The 18341-nt window shown below is 48.6% G+C and overlaps 9 protein-coding genes across 9 annotated transcripts; 7 read left to right on the forward strand and 2 right to left on the reverse strand.

Annotated features, from left to right (window-relative positions):
• Positions 1-278: 278 nt before the first annotated feature.
• Positions 279-1434, forward strand: FPRO_10065 (uncharacterized protein; the record flags this gene model as incomplete). Its single annotated transcript, XM_031233525.1, has 3 exons — positions 279-323; positions 372-656; positions 709-1434. 3 exons carry the CDS (start codon positions 279-281, stop codon positions 1432-1434), a joined length of 1056 nt encoding a protein of 351 aa, XP_031083353.1.
• A 335-nt stretch (positions 1435-1769) lies between these two features.
• FPRO_10066 (uncharacterized protein) lies at positions 1770-2502 on the forward strand (the record flags this gene model as incomplete). Its single annotated transcript, XM_031233526.1, has 2 exons — positions 1770-2052; positions 2102-2502. 2 exons carry the CDS (start codon positions 1770-1772, stop codon positions 2500-2502), a joined length of 684 nt encoding a protein of 227 aa, XP_031083354.1.
• A 673-nt stretch (positions 2503-3175) lies between these two features.
• FPRO_10067 (uncharacterized protein) lies at positions 3176-3565 on the forward strand (the record flags this gene model as incomplete). The annotated part of the gene is made up of 2 exons (XM_031233527.1): positions 3176-3439; positions 3491-3565. The coding sequence occupies 2 exons, from the start codon at positions 3176-3178 to the stop codon at positions 3563-3565; spliced, it is 339 nt and encodes a 112-aa protein (XP_031083355.1).
• A 757-nt stretch (positions 3566-4322) lies between these two features.
• FPRO_10068 (related to pyridoxamine 5`-phosphate oxidase) lies at positions 4323-4994 on the forward strand (the record flags this gene model as incomplete). Its single annotated transcript, XM_031233529.1, has 1 exon — positions 4323-4994. The coding sequence occupies one exon, from the start codon at positions 4323-4325 to the stop codon at positions 4992-4994; it is 672 nt and encodes a 223-aa protein (XP_031083356.1).
• Positions 4995-6101: 1107 nt separating this feature from the next.
• Positions 6102-9187, forward strand: FPRO_10069 (PMR1-Ca++-transporting P-type ATPase located in Golgi; the record flags this gene model as incomplete). The annotated part of the gene is made up of 8 exons (XM_031233530.1): positions 6102-6461; positions 6510-6951; positions 6998-7119; positions 7169-7384; positions 7433-8509; positions 8560-8677; positions 8723-8864; positions 8914-9187. 8 exons carry the CDS (start codon positions 6102-6104, stop codon positions 9185-9187), a joined length of 2751 nt encoding a protein of 916 aa, XP_031083357.1.
• Positions 9188-10147: 960 nt separating this feature from the next.
• FPRO_10070 (putative benzoate 4-monooxygenase cytochrome P450) lies at positions 10148-11813 on the forward strand (the record flags this gene model as incomplete). The annotated part of the gene is made up of 4 exons (XM_031233531.1): positions 10148-10452; positions 10501-10730; positions 10778-10831; positions 10879-11813. 4 exons carry the CDS (start codon positions 10148-10150, stop codon positions 11811-11813), a joined length of 1524 nt encoding a protein of 507 aa, XP_031083358.1.
• Positions 11814-11949: 136 nt separating this feature from the next.
• FPRO_10071 (uncharacterized protein) lies at positions 11950-13026 on the reverse strand (the record flags this gene model as incomplete). Its single annotated transcript, XM_031233532.1, has 1 exon — positions 11950-13026. One exon carries the CDS (start codon positions 13024-13026, stop codon positions 11950-11952), a length of 1077 nt encoding a protein of 358 aa, XP_031083359.1.
• A 481-nt stretch (positions 13027-13507) lies between these two features.
• FPRO_10072 (uncharacterized protein) lies at positions 13508-15206 on the reverse strand (the record flags this gene model as incomplete). Its single annotated transcript, XM_031233533.1, has 3 exons — positions 13508-13676; positions 13729-14902; positions 14951-15206. The coding sequence occupies 3 exons, from the start codon at positions 15204-15206 to the stop codon at positions 13508-13510; spliced, it is 1599 nt and encodes a 532-aa protein (XP_031083360.1).
• A 1444-nt stretch (positions 15207-16650) lies between these two features.
• Positions 16651-17957, forward strand: FPRO_10073 (uncharacterized protein; the record flags this gene model as incomplete). The annotated part of the gene is made up of 4 exons (XM_031233534.1): positions 16651-16841; positions 16890-17052; positions 17105-17191; positions 17250-17957. 4 exons carry the CDS (start codon positions 16651-16653, stop codon positions 17955-17957), a joined length of 1149 nt encoding a protein of 382 aa, XP_031083361.1.
• Between the last annotated feature and the right edge of the window lie 384 nt (positions 17958-18341).

An 18341-nucleotide genomic window follows, 5' to 3' on the forward strand; every position in this document is an offset into this window, starting at 1 on the left:
TATTTCTGAATATAGTAGTCGCGGCGTCAGGACTTCGGCGACATCTGCTCAGCTAGGTAAGTATTTGCTGGCATCTTAGTATGATCAAGTCTATCATGACGAGATATTCGGAGATAGTTCGCAAGATGAGTATGAACTCTCGCATAACAGGTATGAAGACGAGAGTCAGAGAGGTATAAAGAGGTCGCTTCCTTCCTCCATCTCTTCAATATCCTCATCCAACCCAGCCTCACAAAAAGTTCCTCCAGTTGTCCCCTCTGTTTTTCATATCTTACAATATGTCTCACACCTTGAATATCGCGGTTGTTGGCCTTGGCCGCATGGTAAATATTTATTTCCCTACCCAAATCAAATTTACTAACTAGAACCAGGGCAAGCGACACGTCCACACTCTTCTGTATAGGGTACCTCGTGCTCGAGTTGTCGCAGTATGCAGCTCGATGGAGCACGAGGTTAAGTGGGCCAAGGAGAACGAAGAGTACAAAGAATTCGACATCGGGGTGTATGATAGCTATGATGAGATGCTCAATCATCCTGGACTTCAAGCTGTTTGGATTTCTACCAGCACCGATGTGCATTCCAGTCAGTCTCTTGCAGCCATCGCCAAAGGACTGCATGTTCTTTGCGAGAAGCCTTTGAGCACTGATATGGCCGAGGTACCTGTCGCCCCAATTTCTTTTACTGACACTTTGTTAACCGTGAAAATAGGCTCAAACTGTCGTTGATGCAGCAAAGAAGAAGCCTCACCTGAAGGTCATGGCAGGGTTCTCTCGTCGTTTTGACGCTTCATACCGTGATGCCGCTACCAAGATCTACAACGACAAGGCCATCGGGAAGCCATTCATGGTTCGATCCAACACCTGTGATCTTCTTGATGAGACTGGTTTCTTCGTCCGTTACGCGTCTCGCAACGGCGGCATTTTCGTCGACTGCGCCATTCACGACATCGACTTGTCACTTTGGTACCTCGGCAACCCCATCCCCAAAGCATGCTGGGCAACCGGAACTCTCCAACACCACCCCGAGCTCAAAGACCTCAACGACGTCGACAATGCGGTCGGCGTCGTCGAATTCTGGGGCGGTAAGATCGCTTACTTCTACTGTTCCCGAACCCAAGCCCACGGCCATGACGTCTGCACTGAAATCACTGGGAAGACTGGCAAGATTTCAGTCAATGTTGTTCCCAAGGCTAACAATGTCGTTCTTGCTGATAAGCTTGGTATTCGTCATGAGGTGCAGCCTGAGTATTGGCAGCGATTCGAGGATGCGTTTGCGCTGGAGGCTAATAAATTTACGGATGCAGTGTTGAAGGATAAGCCGGTTCCTTTGCCTATTGAGGGAGGAATTCAGGTCATGAATATTGGTAGGGCGCTTCAGCATGCGCTGTTGAGCGGAAACTTGGTCAAGTTTGATGAGAAGGGCAATTGGGAGTAGCAGGGCTAAGCATAGAATCATCATCACCTGACTTCTAGCTACTAGATATTCTGATGGTCGATGCTGAAATAAGAGTCTTTAACCCATGGTATGATGTGAAATGCATGATAAGCTGCATCGAAGCATGTGATTTGATGCTATTCCCAGCCACTTTTATGCACAGCAATGCTCCTGGTCGCATGATGCATTCTCCCACAACCAATCAAAAAGTGGACTTCTCTCCACCCACAAGCATGAATTACCCACCCGAAAATTAAACGCGCTTCTTATCTCTCTCAACCTCAAATCTTCATTTCACCTCACCTCATTTTCACCCTCAAAACCACTCACTCACCATGGGCATCTTCCGCTTGGCCAGAAAAACAGTCTTTACCGGCCTGTTGGGCACTTCCACAGCCGCCGCGTACCTCGCCTCTCAAAACCCCGTCATCTCCCCTCTCCCCGCCAACGACCCCATCTGGTCCTCTCGACTCTTTAGGAGGGCTAATCCGAATGGTAACCCTGCTACCCAGGATGTCGTCATCAAGCGCATTCCCTTTAGCAAGATTCGTCCGGAGCTGTTGCAGAATAACAATGATTTGACGCTTGAGTTCTGTCGTGGAGTCTGGAGTGGTTGGGGTAAGTGACCTTGTCTCATTGAGTTTCAAGTTATCGCTCACCGATTTAGGCTTCGCTATTCAGCGTCGCTACGCGCAATTGAAGTACCGAGGTCCCGAGACAGAGCATCAGCTCTGGGATCCTGAACAACTCGCCACAAGCACTTACGACAAAGGCGCTATCATCACTGATCATTTCGAAGTGGTTGAGAAGACTCCTACGTCCATCACCGTGCGCTGCGGCGACTCACCGCGCAACCAGCCCCTGCGCCCCTCTGACGGTCTCTTCCAGATCAGCGCTACTATCGACAAGACGCACGAGGAGGTTGAGTTGCGCCTCAAGAGTGTTTTGTTCTCCAGCGAAGGTAAGGTCGCGGGAAACAAGGGCCCTATGTCCCCGTGGATTACTGAGCTGCATCAGTGGTATGCAAGGATCTGGGCTGAGACTGGTTCCTGGAAGCTTCTTAAGTGATGGGAGGATTATGAGTTATGATATACCATGTAGATCGTGGGCAGGTGCTGCACTGACGAAATGAATGAATATGTCTGAAATGCATGATTTTCTGCGATCCTCTTTTCCTTCAAACTCTTTGGGGCTCAGTTAGCTGGTGATCTGGACCGATGCACTGAGACCTTGTAGATGTCTAATAGATTTTGAAGATAAATGCTTCTCCAGAAAGGTGCATCATCACGACATCCATTCAGACTTTTCGTCATACGATGAGCCCCGCTCACTTCACTGTGCTCATTTTCGTAACTGAGGGCGCGGCGATGTTCACCAAGATGGCATATTAGTAACGATTTAAATGTACAAGGCTTCATCAGCAGGTCAGCATTCTAGGAAGACATGCGAGAGGGATTTGACAGGCTTGAAAAAGTACCAGGATAATAAGCGCGCACTGTCGTTTACCACCACTTTTGACCCCATTAGCATGTGTCAATAAAGCCACGCACTGTCTTAGTCATCAAGAGGCGGTTAAGTTTTCGCGACTCTGCGCCTTGCTCGAGAATCTTCGCTGACATATCAAGCCGATTAAACTTCGACTCTCCTCCATTTAATCCTTCAATCCTGCACAAAAACCCATCATTAACTCTACTCTCCCCTTCATCACCTACAAAAAATCATCACCAGCAACACCGCCAAAATGCCTCTCATCGACGCCAACACCCCACCGACCTCCACCGACACTCACTACGTCGTCTACTTCGCCTCAGGCGAGCCCTCATGGTGTCCCGACTGCCGTGATGCTCTCCCCGCGCTAAACGCTGTCTTTGGCGGGGCTTCTGATCCTACCGCTTACATCGTCCGCGTGGGTTCGCGTGAGGAGTGGAGGGCTACTCCTAAGAACAAGTATCGCCTTCCGCCTTATAACATCAATGGCGTTCCTACTGTCGTCAAGGTCAAGAGTGTAAGTTGAAGAATTTGCGCTATATTTAGATCTGAATTAATAAGCTTTTAGGGCACGGAGGTTGGACGACTGGGGGATAAGGAGAGTCAGATTGAGTCTTCTCTTCGCAAGCTTGTGAACCAGTAAAGGCCCTTTACAAGGATGAGGCGCCGTTGACTGCGTCTCTTGAAGCACCACAGCATACCCAAGGCTGATCTTTGTCAGTCAGTACCGAGGCAGCTTGTTCAGTGTATACAAAGCTCATGTTTTGGAGGCGCAACGACCTACGGCTCTACATTAATCGAATGCTAAAAATAGACATGGATAAATGATAGACTTTTCCAAGACGGTCTGAATCACTGACGAAATGCTTGACGTCATTCCTATTGTGTATCAAATCTCCAAGGAGGCGTATTGCACTCATGTAGCCGCTTTCTTTACTGGGTCTACATATCTGTCGAAAAATTCTTCGACCTGTTCACCGCTCTACAACAAGTTAGAAATCTAAAATTCCAATAGATCAGCTTATTTATGCCCAGGAAAGGTCAGAGGACTAGTCAGATCACTAATAACTCGAGGGTCATAGCTAAGACTTAATTTTCAGGTATGTCGTTTAGATGTAATGGTGCCATCGAGATCAGTCAATCAATAAAAACAAACTCACTTAGTAAACCTCACTGCTAAAGTTTTTGGGTCGATCCTTTTACGGTAGAGCGTAATGTATGAGGGTATTGAATCCGATACCGGATCATGATGAATCAGATATGGATTAGGTGATCAGCCATGATACTTCCACAATCAGATCGTGCGAGTCACACTCAGCAGGTCAACTATTGTTTAATACCAGCGCCCTTCCAGCTTAAAATATTTCCCTCGGCCAAAAATAGGTTCAAGATCATTCACAATGGCAAACGCCGGACTCCAAGTCAAGCTTCGTGCGCTCCCTGTCCTACAAGGAGCATCGCATCCAAAAGCAGAATTCGCTTCATTCCCCGAAACCCCTCACCAAGCATTCGAGACATGGCTTGATGAGGCTATCTCCGCCAGCGTCCCCGAACCTCACGCCGTAACACTCTCAACAGTCGATGAGCAAGGCTACCCTGATGCGCGCGTCCTAATCCTCAAGAACGTCGATCAGCGCGGCTGGCACTTCGCCATCAAAGCCACCAGCCCCAAAGGCCGCCAGATCTCATCCAACAATAACGTCGCACTTACATTCTACTGGCCCAAAATTGGACGACAGATCCGTCTACGCGGTAAAGCAAGCTCCCTGCCTAGAAGTGAGTGTGAGCAGGATTGGACGGCTCGATCGGCTATGGCCAAGATCACTGCCAAGGTGTCGAGGCAGAGCGAACCACTTAATGACCCGCATGAGCTGGAAGCCAAGATGGCGGAAGCCGTGAAAGGTCATGAGATTGAGGGACAAGAGCCAAGTTCTGAGGGATGGGTAGTGTATGCGGTTGCGCCGCAGACTGTCGAGTTCTGGCAGGCTTCTAGCGATCGGCTGCATCAGCGATTGAAGTACACTTTGGATCCCGCCCAGAGTACCTGGAGCAAAACAGCTCTTTGGCCATAAACCCGAACACTACATCAGCATTTATCTTGGAGGTTTTATGTATACGTGCATATACGCCGGGTATAACACGATTCGCTCTCCCTTGTGTTCTTAGCGGGCTTACGCGTCCTCGATATCGCCCAGAGTCTAGACCCAAGCCTCACCAAACCTCTTATATAAAATCACATACAACTTCGGATATTGACGTGCCGTTCATGAAACCATCAAAGACTTAAAAGACGCAAATGCGAAAAAGGGAGGTCGGTAGTTTAGTTCAACGGGGCTGTGCAGCAGTGCGGCAGTGCGGCAGTGCCTGATCGCCAATTGTTAATCACGGCATTACCCGCTGGGCTGTGTTTTTGTAATTTGGCAATATAACACCATTCAGAATTCCATGAGAAAATTTCTCTCGGAGATGCCAAATCCGCTGAGGATCAGTGAGGAAGATACATGATTCTGCGTCAGGCAATTTCTTGTCAGTGTTGCCAAGTTCAACGTTGCACATCAATGACCACATTCCACATAGTTCTTCTTGTTATTCGTAACTCGGCTCTTGTATGTAGGTGGCTTGATAGTGACTTGGCGCTTGGCTATGAGATATTTGCTGTCGCGCCCGGTTCTGGAGGTCTTGTCGCCAAGGGTATTCGGCACGTTTTATACGAGAGGTTATTAGATGGATACTCTCGGCATGAGTCACCCCACAAGCAATAACACATGCTTTTGTCTCTTGGCCGTGTTAGTTTGGAAAAGATTTTCGTTTATCATTTCTTAGCTAGTGTGCCATTTCTTAGGCTCTTATCAGGAGAAGATTTACAAGTTCATGATTTGTATATATCGCTGATCCCCCCAACTTCTGCAAAAGATTTCTTTACTCTACTTTAGTTACAGGACACCAAAATAATCTGTTCAATTCGATGAACGACTCTTTTGTTGCAGTTTACCTACCTTTCGCAAATCTGGAGAACTCGCTGGAACTTCTCCTCTTCAGAGGAATTGCCAAGTCTGAAGCAGCAGACTTTGATCCACCTTAGGTTTTGTACGAATCCATCCAACCTTTGCAGCAAGATGGATTGAACTGATAGTTTAGATTGGGTGTAGAATATCAAAAACATATGATCCGCCAACACCATGGCCCGCCGCGACACCAACATACTCGGCCGTCTTGGCCTACGCAACGGCAAATCCCGCGCGCGAACCGCGACATGGCAGCTAAACCCAGATAGGGCAACCAAGAGCACGCCAGAAGATATTCTTCGGTGGATTGCGTCCATGACTCCTGATACGGCGCTTGCGCATTTGGTATCGAGCAGCGATGGCATCTCTGAGGCTGAAGCTACTGCGCGAAAACGCATTCATGGACAGAATGTTGTTTCGTCGAGGAAGCCGCAGTCTTGGTTTATGCTGTTGCTGAGTGTCATTCCGAACCCGTTTAATATCCTGTTGATGTTTCTGGCGATTCTTAATGTTGCGATGCCGGATCCTAGCTGGGTGAGTTTTGTTACAAGCAGATGTGACGATGGGGCTAATGAGGTATAGGAAGGATTTGCTGTTCTCATGGTCATGATTGTTATTTCTGTCGCTGTGCGCTTCTGGCAGGAATTCCAAAGCGGCGTCGCCATCTTTCGCCTTCAATCCGCCATCATTCCCAAGATTCGAGTCCGTCGACCAGCAACATATACCGACGAGCTTCAACTCTCCTGGACTGAGGGCACGGTTCTCGAGACTGACCTCGTCCCCGGTGATATCGTAATTCTGGTCCCTGGTGCAATCGTCCCAGCTGATTGCCTCATCCTCGAGTCTTCTTACTTGCGGATCAGTCAGTCTGCTTGGACGGGCGAGAGTGAACCTGTGGGTAAGGATGCGGGACCTCATGATGCGAAGGAGGCTTTCTCCATCTTTGACTTCAGTAACGTTGCGCTGATGGGGACCAATATTGTGAGCGGCCATGGTGTTGGGCTTGTTGTTAGGACGGGCGATGGTAAGTGTCGCAAACCAGTTCCCGCTGTTTGAGCTAATAGTTCCAGACGCGATGATTGCGACGATGGTCAAGGAGGTTGAGAAGAAAAGACAGCCCAATGCCTTCCAGAAGGGCATTCTCAATGTTACTTGGATGCTCATCGGCTTCATGATCGTCATGGTTCCTATCGTGAGTACTTCCCAAATTGATTCGCCTACTCAAACTAACTAACGTCCAGGTTCTGTGCATTTCCGGCAAGGTAACAGGAGACTGGAAGAATGCGGCGCTTTTCAGCATCAGTGTCGCAGTCGGTCTTGTTCCCGAAATGCTGCCCGCCATCGTCAACGCCAATCTCGCGCGAGCCGCCCACCAGCTTTCCAAGAAGCAAGCTATCGTCAAGCGTCTCGACTCGGTTCAGAATCTCGGCGCTATGAGTGTTCTTTGCAGCGACAAGGTATGCATCCCAGTTCAGTGACTTGATTGAATACTGACGATGAGGTAGACTGGAACATTGACCAAGGATGAGCTCTCCGTGCACAAGTACTCCAATGCCGAAGGCGAAGATGTCCTCAACATCATGGAACTCGCAAAGGTCGACTCGCAGATCCAAGGTAACAGCGGCAATAACATGGACAGGGCTATTCTCAACTATCACCTCCCCAATGGCGATGAAGTCGGCGTCGCCCATTACGAACAAGTCCGTGTCATCCCCTTTGACTTTGAACGTCGTCGCTCAGGCTGTATCGTCCGCGGCATCACAGGCCAGTACCTCCTCATCGTCAAAGGCGCATTCGACGAAGTCCTCACTCGCTGTTCATCGATGCGCTCAGCCGGTAAGAGCGAGTATCTCAGCACTGAGATGCAATCTCGATGGAGAAAACTCGCCATGCAGAAGAATATGGAAGGATACCGCGTTCTTCTCGTCGCGTCCCGCATTCTTGGAAAGTCTCACGTCAATGAGCTCGATCTTCTCGAGACAAACATGACCCTCGAGGGAATGATTAGTTTTTCTGATCCTCCCAAGGACGACGCGAAAGACGCCATCGCAAGTCTCACCGAGCTCGGTGTCCAAGTCAAAGTCTTGACCGGCGACTCCCTCCCTGTGGCTCTCAACATCTGCCGCTCCCTCGAACTCCTCCAACACTCCGAAACAATGGACGACGACGCAGAGGCCATCTCCGGTCCTGAACTCGCCCTCCTCGAAGACTCCGACGAATTCGACCTCGCCGTCGAACGATGCAGTGTATTCGCCAAAGTGACGCCCAAGCAGAAGAGCCTGATCGTACTAGCTCTTCAGAAAGCCGGTAACTGCGTTGGTATGCTCGGCGACGGGATCAACGATTGTGGTGCGCTTCGAGATGCAGATGTTGGAATCTCTGTTGACTCTGGAGCCGGAGTCGCGAAGGATTGTGCGGATTTGATCTTGACGGAGAAGGGGCTTTCGATCATTGTGCGGAGTGTGATTCTGGGCAGAATTACGCATGGGAATACTATCAAGTATATCAAGATGGTCGCTTCGTCCAACTTTGGTAATGTTTTTAGTATTCTGGCGGCTAGTGCTTGGCTACCTTTTACGCCGGTGAGTAGCTTACCATGAATCTCGCAGTGAGTATGCTGACTTGGAAATAGATGACTAGTATTCAGCTTCTCGCCCAGAATCTTCTGTATGATATCAGTCAGATTGCCATTCCTTGGGATCGCGTTGATGAAGAGTATCTGACTCAACCACGACGATGGAACGCAAGGGGTAGGTTTTCTCGTCTCTCCCTGTTGACATATCTAACAAGAGCAGATATCCTCAAGTTCATCATTGTCCTCGGTCCCACAAGTTCAGTTATCGACATGTGCACTTTCTCTCTCAACTGGTTCTTCTACGGTATTCGAACTACCGACGATAACGTCAAGCTGGCACAAACACACTGGTTCCTCCAAGGGTAAGCTGTGCCCAACTCTTCCCATTTTCCACCACTAACACTTTGATAGTCTTCTCACCCAGACAATGATCGTGCATCTGCTCCGTACAGCGAAAATTCCCTTTATCCAGAGCCGCGCAGCACCGATCCTTGTATTCTCCACTGCGTCAATCATGGCTATTGGTTTCGTTCTACCCTGGATCCCAGCATTCAGGCCGGCGTTCAGCTTTGCTCAGCCAGCACCTACTTTTGTGGGATTCTTGGCAGCTGAATTAGTGCTTTACGCTGTAGAGGTGCAGGTTGTCAAGATGATTTACATGAAGGTCTTTGGTACATGGCTGTGATCTTGGGTCAATAAGAAGTGGACTACACTAGGCAATCGCATTACCATCTGGTGTGGAGTGATGGAGGGGTAGGGTTTTTTATCGGTTTGCCCGGTTTTCCCTATTTCGTAGTAAAGGTATATTTCTTCAGTACTCTAATATATATTTCTCTTAATTTTACAAACTATATATCTCAGATCGAATCTCTTGTCTTTGGGTTTCCTCGTTCCGTCTATCCATCATGTTTGCTCTGTCTGCTGGGTGTAACTCCCGGGATGGGGGCCTTTGTTGGGAGATAGGATTGAGGCGATTCGATGCCCTAACACGGGTATCCTGCCTGACTGCCACGTTGTTCTGCCGACCTTGCCGGAGGGTGGTGTTGAGGTGGTATTTGGCACTGAGGGAAGGCTGTTGCAAAAGGTACTTGATGATCCACTATGGATGAGGTTTGCGGTACCAAGATAGTCGTGATACTCTCAGCAAGCACCCGACTTCCGTGCCCATTTGCCGACCAGTTCCGCGGAACAGGAGCCAATCGGATGCGCTGAATTGCCGAACTCTCAGCAGCAGGTTTAAATGATGAAGGGCAATGATCGCGCTGGAGATCGGCCTCTATACTGGCTATTGAGACGACATGATAAGATAAAAAGACTTAATAGCATTAAAACATAGAAGTTGCATCGTCTGCAATTATTGAATAGATCTCACAGGTAACATCTATTGGCCTATGACCAGATCTTAACCAATGGCATACAAGGAAGGCTGCCATTGACCAATTATAGGCCATACAATTGAAGTGCCGAGGAACAAGCTGCACTATTCCCAATAAAGAAAGGCTTCCTCGGAGCTCATCAACACTCGCATCTGGGGTAAATCCGGGGCATCCTACTATCCGCTCCAGTAATTATATCTTGATACAAATACTCACCTCCTACTCCTCAAGTTATCCTCCAATATCCCTCCCCGTCAAATCTCACAATCATGGCTCTCACAGAACTCTTGGTCTCCCCCTGGGCACCCCTCGCCCTCGCCGTGGCTCTCGTAGCATGGTACATTCTCCCATGGATTAGCAATTCCAACCTCCGCGGTATTCCCGCTCCTTTCCCTGCGCAGTTCACCAATCTTTGGTTACTATCGACATGTCGACGTGGAAAGCGATACGAGATTGTTGATCAGGTTCATAAGAAACTGGGTGTTCTGGTTCGCATTGCGCCGAACCATGTTAGTGTTGCTGATGCGGATGCTATCAACACTATCTACGGTCACGGAAATGGTTTCCTCAAGGCGTGAGTTTTCTTGAATTATAGTACTGTGGCGCAGAACTAACAAACCAGTGACTTTTATGATACCTTTGTCTCTATCCGTCGGGGTCTCTTCAACACTCGCGACAGGGCTGAGCACTCTCGCAAGAGAAAGATCGTATCGCATACTTTTGCGCCCAAGTCTGTTTTGGAGTTTGAGCCTTATATCCGACAGAATCTGGATATCTTTATCAACCAATGGGATCGCATTGCTAGCAACAAGGAGGCTGATGGATATGGAAGCGTTGACTGCCTCAACTGGTGTAAGTATTCACCAAACCTAGTTTCGGATCATACTGACATTATGTAGTCAACTTTCTTGCTTTCGATATCATTGCTGATCTCGCTTTTGGCAAGCCCTTCGGTAAGCATAGCCAGAACTCTTGCTGATCATATTCCTAACACTCATAGGCATGCTCTCAACTGGTGCCGACATCGCTGAAGTCAAGGCCTCCCCCACCAGTCCCACCATTTACGCCCCAGCCGTCGAGATCATGAACCGCCGCGGTGAAGTCTCCGCCACTCTCGGCTGCCTCCCCCAACTCAAGCCCTACGCCAAGTATCTCCCCGACCCCTTCTTCAGCCAAGGTCTCCAAGCCGTCGAGAACCTCGCCGGCATCGCCATCGCCCGCGTCAGCGAGCGCCTCGAGCGCGGCGGTGATTCCACCCGCAAGGATCTCCTAGCTCGTCTCATGCAGGGTCGTGATGAGAAGGGCGAGCCTCTCGGTCGTGATGAACTTACCGCTGAAGCACTTACCCAACTCATTGCTGGAAGTGATACTACTTCTAACTCATCTTGTGCGCTGCTGTATCATGTTGTTAGAACGCCTGGAGTCATGCAGAAGCTGTTCGAGGAGATTTCCGCTGTTGTTCCCGAGGACGTTGCTATTCCCGATTACGAATCTGTCAAGCATCTTCCCTACCTTGGCCACTGCATCAACGAGACTCTGCGCATTCACTCCCCCTCTGGTATCGGTCTGCCCCGCGAGATTCCCCCCAACCACAAGGGCGTTACACTCCACGGACGATACTTTGGCCCCGGCACTGTTCTCAGCGTGCCCACTTACACGATTCACCACTCTACTGAAATCTGGGGCCCTGATGCTGATGAGTTTAAGCCTGAGCGTTGGGAGAACTTGACTGACAAGCAGAAGAATGCTTTCATCCCCTTTAGTTACGGACCTAGATCTTGTGTTGGCAGGAACTTGGCTGAGATGCAGATGAGACTTATCGCTGCTACTTGGATTAAGCGATATGATGTTCGTTTGAGGCAGGATATTATGGAGACTAGGGAGGGCTTCTTGAGGAAGCCAATGGGATTGGATGTTGGATTGGCGCGACGATGAGGAATTGGAAAATAAACAAATTGCATGTAAAATATAGGCGCAGAGGATAGAAATGATATTCATGAATTTATAAACTAGAATCCCATCTATACTTGAATCGAATTACACCTTTAGCGTCGTTTGCACCTGTGAGATGTCATGCCATAGACTCGTTGCCAATTGGTCTGATCAGTAGCCAAAGCACCTTTCTCACACCCTCCTCTTCCTTATCATCCTTCCGTCTATCCTTATCCACCTTTCTCATCTCCTTCTCATACTCCTTCTCACACTTCTCCCTCTCCCTATCCAGCTTCTTCAACTCTCTCTCCAACTTGCGAGGCTCATCTGCATGCTTCCGTTGAACCTTTGCGAGGTCCTCGTCTATCTTACGCATCTCCTTCTCATAATCCTCCCGAGCCTTTCTTGAATCTTCGGTCCAGTCCTCATGCGCTTTGGCTCTATCTTTGGTCATTTTCTTTTCCTCTTTTTTTCGCTGTCGCTCACTCGTTGAGGCATGCATTTTGCTGACAAAGTTATCTGGTACATGTAAATCAGGTAACGGTGTAAGGTCCAGTGGTGCGATCCATGGTTCAAGAGCCTGGAGTCTGCGTTGCTGTACAGTAACTGGAGCCTGAGACGAAACTTCTTCCAACGGTCCAAGAATCACGCTGTTCTTCTCAATCTTCCCCTCATTGTTGAGGATGGGCATCCGAGCATAACGAGCAACAACATCCAACTTCGTAAATTCAGCCTTGAGACCTCTAGGCATGAAGAGTTCTTTGTTCGCCGTGCTGATGCAGAGTTCACTCCGAGATTTACTTATGGCGTAAGTCGAAAGAGTAGCTGCCGCATTGACCGAGTTACCGACGATCTGTGCGGTGTGCAGCGGTATCATTGATACGATGCTGCCGGCCAGTCCCAGTATCTGAACTGGCGGACTAGCGACGGCCGCGCGGTTGAGATCATCGAGAAATCTAAGGAAGACTTCTCGGGGTAGGTGGTATTGATCTTCGAGGATAGGTGGGAAGGCTCGTAGGAATGGCGAGCCGAGTTTGGAGCTTGTTGCTGGGATGGCGATGGGCTTCTCTGATGGATGAAGTGTAGATTGTTCCAGCGTAGGAGAAGGTAGAATACGAGGTTGGCTGGTATCTGAGAATGTTCTCGCTGAGGTAGGTGCACCAAGGCTGGAGTATGGCGGAGGTGCGTCAGGATAGGAGTAGCCGCGAGTATCCATCTTTGAAACCATGTTATGAAGATAAGAATGATGATATTTACTGTAGGACTGATCAATAGCGACTGCTGAAGCTCGAGCGTTTATATATTAGGCCAGTTATACCTAGATCCTGCCATAGCTGGCAGCTTGAGAGCTTAACCTGAATCGGTCAGTCATTCGAATCGGAGGCCTGGTGGCAAAAGCTTGAGCAAATAGCGATGCCAGATTGGTCGGTGCCTCATAAGGAACTCCATCTCAAATTACACTTATGGTATCTCTAAAGGGTCGCCTCGGCACTTTCGGCAGCTGATCATCGAAAGCTAAGTTGATTCAAGGTGATAAGCGATAAATAGCGACAAATGCGAGTGGCTGTGAACTCCGGATTACCCACTCTGGTATGCCCTGCAAAATGAGGCTAGTACAGATCGGGTAGGATAGCGCGAGGTACAGACTAGAGCGAACAAGCATGATAAAGTAATTCGTATTAGGGAGAGCGCATAATCTAGCTCTCGATAATCACTCTGATCCCCTTGCTTCCGCTCTCCGTCATCGGAATGAACATGTCATGGTCATAGCGAACATCCCGCTCAGTTGTCTCGTACAGACGCATGCAGGGCATGACCCGCAAAACCAGAGCAGCGAGAGAGAGGTACAACTCGCACAATGCAAGACTAAGAACATGTTAGTAGAGCCTCCATTTCAAGGAATAATAGTAGATCTTACTTTTTACCAAGACATCCACGACTGCCCTTAGAAAACGCAATCATCGACCTCTCCAAATCCTTCCTAATCTTGTTGTCCTCATCGATCCACCGTTCAGGAGCAAAGGTATACGAGTCTGGGAAGACAGACTCATCGTGGTGTGCGATTGCTGCCGACATGCCGATTGCATAGCCTCGAGGTAGCACTAAGGTCGTCGGCTTTTTGTTAAACTCTCCCTTATAAATAAGGTCTTCTGTTGTAGGCACACGAGCCGTGCGGCTAGAAACACCGTATGACAGACGCAGACCTTCATTGATAACGGCTCCGAGATATGGAAGCTGCTCCAATGTCGTCCAAGAAGGCAAGTGGCATGGATCTTCAACAACTTGTTTCAGTTCATCTTGTAACTTTGCAAGAGTGTCGGGCTGCGATAAGAGGAAGTATGTTATCACAGCCAATGCCCAGCTCGTCGTTTCAGTCCCAGCGTTGACGATAGTAACAGCCTCCTCAACAAGACGATCCTGCTTCTTCTCACTATCTTCAAGCTCAGATTGAAGCAGATCAGCGAAAATAGTGGGTCGATCATAGACAATTCCCGCATCCAGTTCGTTTTTCGTCTTTTGAACGCGTGATGGGATGTCGATTTGTAGGGTTCGAATAAGAAGCGCGATATCAGTCGGCAATAAGTCAACAAAATATTTACCCAGCTTCACGCTAGAAACAAGAATAGGAAAGAAGCGGAAGAAGAACACTGGTTTGAGAACAGCGAGAGTGGCTTCACGGTAGTTAGGCTGCCACTGATTCCGTGATAATAATCCAAAAGCTTCGCCGAAGCAGTAGCTTGAGATAGCATCAGATGTAAAGCAGCTGTATGCATGCGCAATTTCAAACGGCTTGCGATCCTTTTCATCTTTGTTCTCGGCCAAGAGCTTGTTGCACAGCTTTTGCGCCAGGTCGTGAACTTCTTGTTCAAGACGCGCAATCATCGCTCGTGAGAAGAACTTGGCGACGGGTGCACGTCTCGCGCGATGGAGGTCGTGATCAGGGGTGCCAAAGGCATTTCCAGTACCAGCTGCGGATCCATTTACTTGATGGAAGGGCTTATCGCGTTTGCGACCGCCGACGGCGTAGATTTCGTCCGAAAAGGACATGTCAGCGCAGTGCAGCTCGTTGGGATTGATGCGGACAATTGGGCCTAAAATACTATTAGCACATTTTGCTTTGACTTTCGAGGCGTACATACCGTATTTCTCATGCATCTGCTTGATAGCATGGGTGTAGCGACCGACGAGGATTACATCGTAGTAGAATTCGGGCAGATATGTTGCCGCGGCCAGTTTTGGACCAGGGATCTTGCTAAGAGGATGAAGAGGCGAAACATTATACAATGCCTGCAGAACTTTAAAAACAAGCCACGCCGATATGACAGCTACTATCCAGTCTCGAGCTGTCAGTGACGTTAAAGTGCCCTGAAAGGCTGACAAAGTAGTATCCGCCATCGTGTTTCAAGCTTAACAATATCACAACGGGGATTGGCGAAAGAACAAGAGGTTTTAAACGGCGATCGATTAATTTGTTTACTCCTTCAATCACATGATTAATATCTGTCTGCCCTCTCGCTTACTCCGAACTATGTAACCCTTGAAACGATTATTTAGCTCCATGAGGCTATCACCTCCGTCCTTATGGGGCTGATTTCTTCAACATCGACCCACAGTCCTCCGTGCCAAGGGAATGTGCTTGACAAACCCACTTCTTGAAGGTCTCTTCGTAAGGCTGGCCAGTCAGAGTTGACCTGAATATTGGATCTGGATCCTTAGCTAAGTATTCTCAAGCTTTTAGCTCCGAGCACAAAGAATGGGTGGCGCGAGTAGGTCGTTTAGCAAACAACGAGGGTCTTGTTACGGTTCAATACTAGATTTCAGTGGCATCTATATCTGTAAGATCGTGACATGTTCGTATTAGGAAGAAAGTTGGACAGTAGTGAAGCTGCAATGCCAACAAAGCTGATTACGCTCGTAAGCAGAGGTTCTAGATCTTGCACAGGGCGTTGAGTGATCAGGAGTAGGTAAGCATGTTTGATGATAGATGACCAGACACAAGGTACGCAAATCGGCCAGAGAGGTATAGAGAAGTTGACCCAAGAGCCCGGACATACATACGACCTTGACCTTAGACCGGTGTCATAAATTTCATTATTTGAACTAACGGAAATGTACGGCGAATCTTCTGCGACAATAAAGATACGCCAGGAGTCTAAAAATATATTTAAGCTTATCTCTGAGATTCCGGTTTACATTTGGAGGCGTGAGCTACATGATGTCAGCACTGCAGCGTGCATATACGAGACTAGCAGGCAAAGGCTGTTTAAACGTAAAAACATTGTGAACTACCCCATAGTTGGTATGAATTCGCGAATTAACAACGGTCAGCTATTGATTACCCTAAAATCTTAGATGCATATGTCCAGGGGCATCCGGGTAAATCGCGACCAAACACGTTGCTCGTCAATTGACGAAAACTCACGGGATAACTTCCATGATAAGCATTACATCCATGCCGAGCAATAAATATTCCACCCACCGGCTCTTCAATACTTTAGCCTCAATTGTGCCTGGCTGAGAAGCCTGGTAATTCTGGCATGCTGACAGGACCCTGCGCCCTAGGGCTGCAGAGCCAAGGGCTTGTAAAATCTGGTTCCAGTAATGATGTGCGGAATATGCGGCGCAACGCTACGAATCAAGCTTGCTCCGACTTGGCCTCGGCAAGGGTCCTTGGACTTTTTCTCCATCTTCACGTTTATACGACCGTGGACTAGTACACTTTTGACCGTATTTTTCTGCTTACTTTTCTATTATAATCTCATCTCGCTGCCCTCTCGTGCCCTACATTGTTGCCGACCAGACATTGCAAAGACCAGGAACGAAAACGGGCTGAGAAACCATGCAGCTCTCTTATACAATACTCGCTGCTTTGCTGGGCGCATCGTCGCTAGTTGCCGCCTCGCCGACTCAATCCGCTAGCGATCTCCTGCTAGAGCTTAACAGCAAAGCAACCAATGCGCTAGAGAATGCCCAGGCACCAAGCAGTCGCAAGAAGTGCACAATTGCCAATGCCGACGTGCGCCGGGATTGGTAAGTTTGCCTCTTCGATGCATTGAACCGTCACTAACAGATGCATAGGAAAGCACTATCTAAAAAAGAGAGAAAGGCTTATATCAATGCCGTTCTATGTCTTCGAAAGAAACCTTCCAAAGCGGACCCTTCTTTCGCACCTGGGGCACGCACCAGATACGACGATTTCGTGGCTGTGCATATCAACCAGACTCGCACCATTCACGCAACAGTCAGTTACTATCCTTCTTAAGTTACCAATAAATAACTGACAGTTCTTGAAGGGAAATTTCTTCACCTGGCATCGCTACTATACCTGGGCTTATGAAAAAGCTCTGCGAGATGAGTGCGGCTACAAAGGCACCCAGCCAGTGAGTGAACCCTGTTAATTTCCTACGATAAGAACTTCAAGCTTAGCATTAATTGTAGTATTGGAATTGGTTTGAGACTGGCGATTTTGCAACCAATCCTCTTTTCGACGGTTCCGAGACTAGCATGAGCGGCGACGGCGAGTTCTTCAAGCACAACGGTTCCGTTTCTGGCCAAGGAACTATTTTCCTCCCGAGCGGCAATGGAGGCGGCTGTATCAAGAACGGTCCCTTTGCCGGCGCAACCGCTAACCTTGGACCTCCCTCTCCCGGTATGGACGGAATGGTAGCCACCACTACGCCTCTCGAGTACAACCCCCGCTGCCTCCGTAGAGATCTTGGCCGCTACGCTATTGATAAATGGATGACACTACCCAACTTATACAACGTCACGCTCGGTGACGCTTCTCGCAGCATTCAAATCATGCAGGATGAGTTTCAAGGCCGATTCCCAGATCGTTTCTTGGGGTTGCACGGCGCTGGTCATTTTGCCATTGGCGGTGACTCCTCTGACCTCTACTCTTCGTCTAACGAGCCTGTTTTCTTTCTGCATCATGCTATGGTTGACAGGGTATACTGGCTTTGGCAGGCGCTGCACCCTAAGCAGGCTCGCGATATTGCTGGTACTATCACTATCGGGAACAGACCGCCTAGCCGGGACGCTTTGAAATCTGATCCTCTGAACATGGGGATTAATGCAGCTGAGATCACCATCGATGATGCGCTTGACACCCTGGGTGGCTCTCCGCTCTGTTATATCTATCTCTGAGAGCCAATGGTACAAGTTGCATTCTGCGTTGTTAGCCAGAGAATCCGCTTTGTTTCCTAGCGACTCTTCCATCAACTCAGGATAGATTCAGTCTAGTTCACTGGGGGACAATAACAGGCCAAAAACTTCATCATCCAGTGAAAATAAGAGATTTTCAATAGAAGCACGCTAGAATACCCAGATTCTCTATGGTGTTGAAGTATAAACATCTGTCACCTGCTTCTACCTCGTTGAAAGTCGCTCTAGCTCTACCAGAATTTCCAGATAGGACTTAGTCGACGCCTTAACATTCCTCACATGTCAACTATTGTCTTAAGTCAGGTCAAAGTCACGCCACTCAAGTAGGTGCTAGGCCTAGAGAGTTCCTTTATTCAAGGCCAGAAC

The sequence above is a fragment of the Fusarium proliferatum genome (assembly GCF_900067095.1).
Source record: "Fusarium proliferatum ET1 genome assembly, contig: FPRO_scaffold006, whole genome shotgun sequence".
NCBI classification, from domain to species: Eukaryota; Fungi; Ascomycota; class Sordariomycetes; order Hypocreales; family Nectriaceae; genus Fusarium; species Fusarium proliferatum.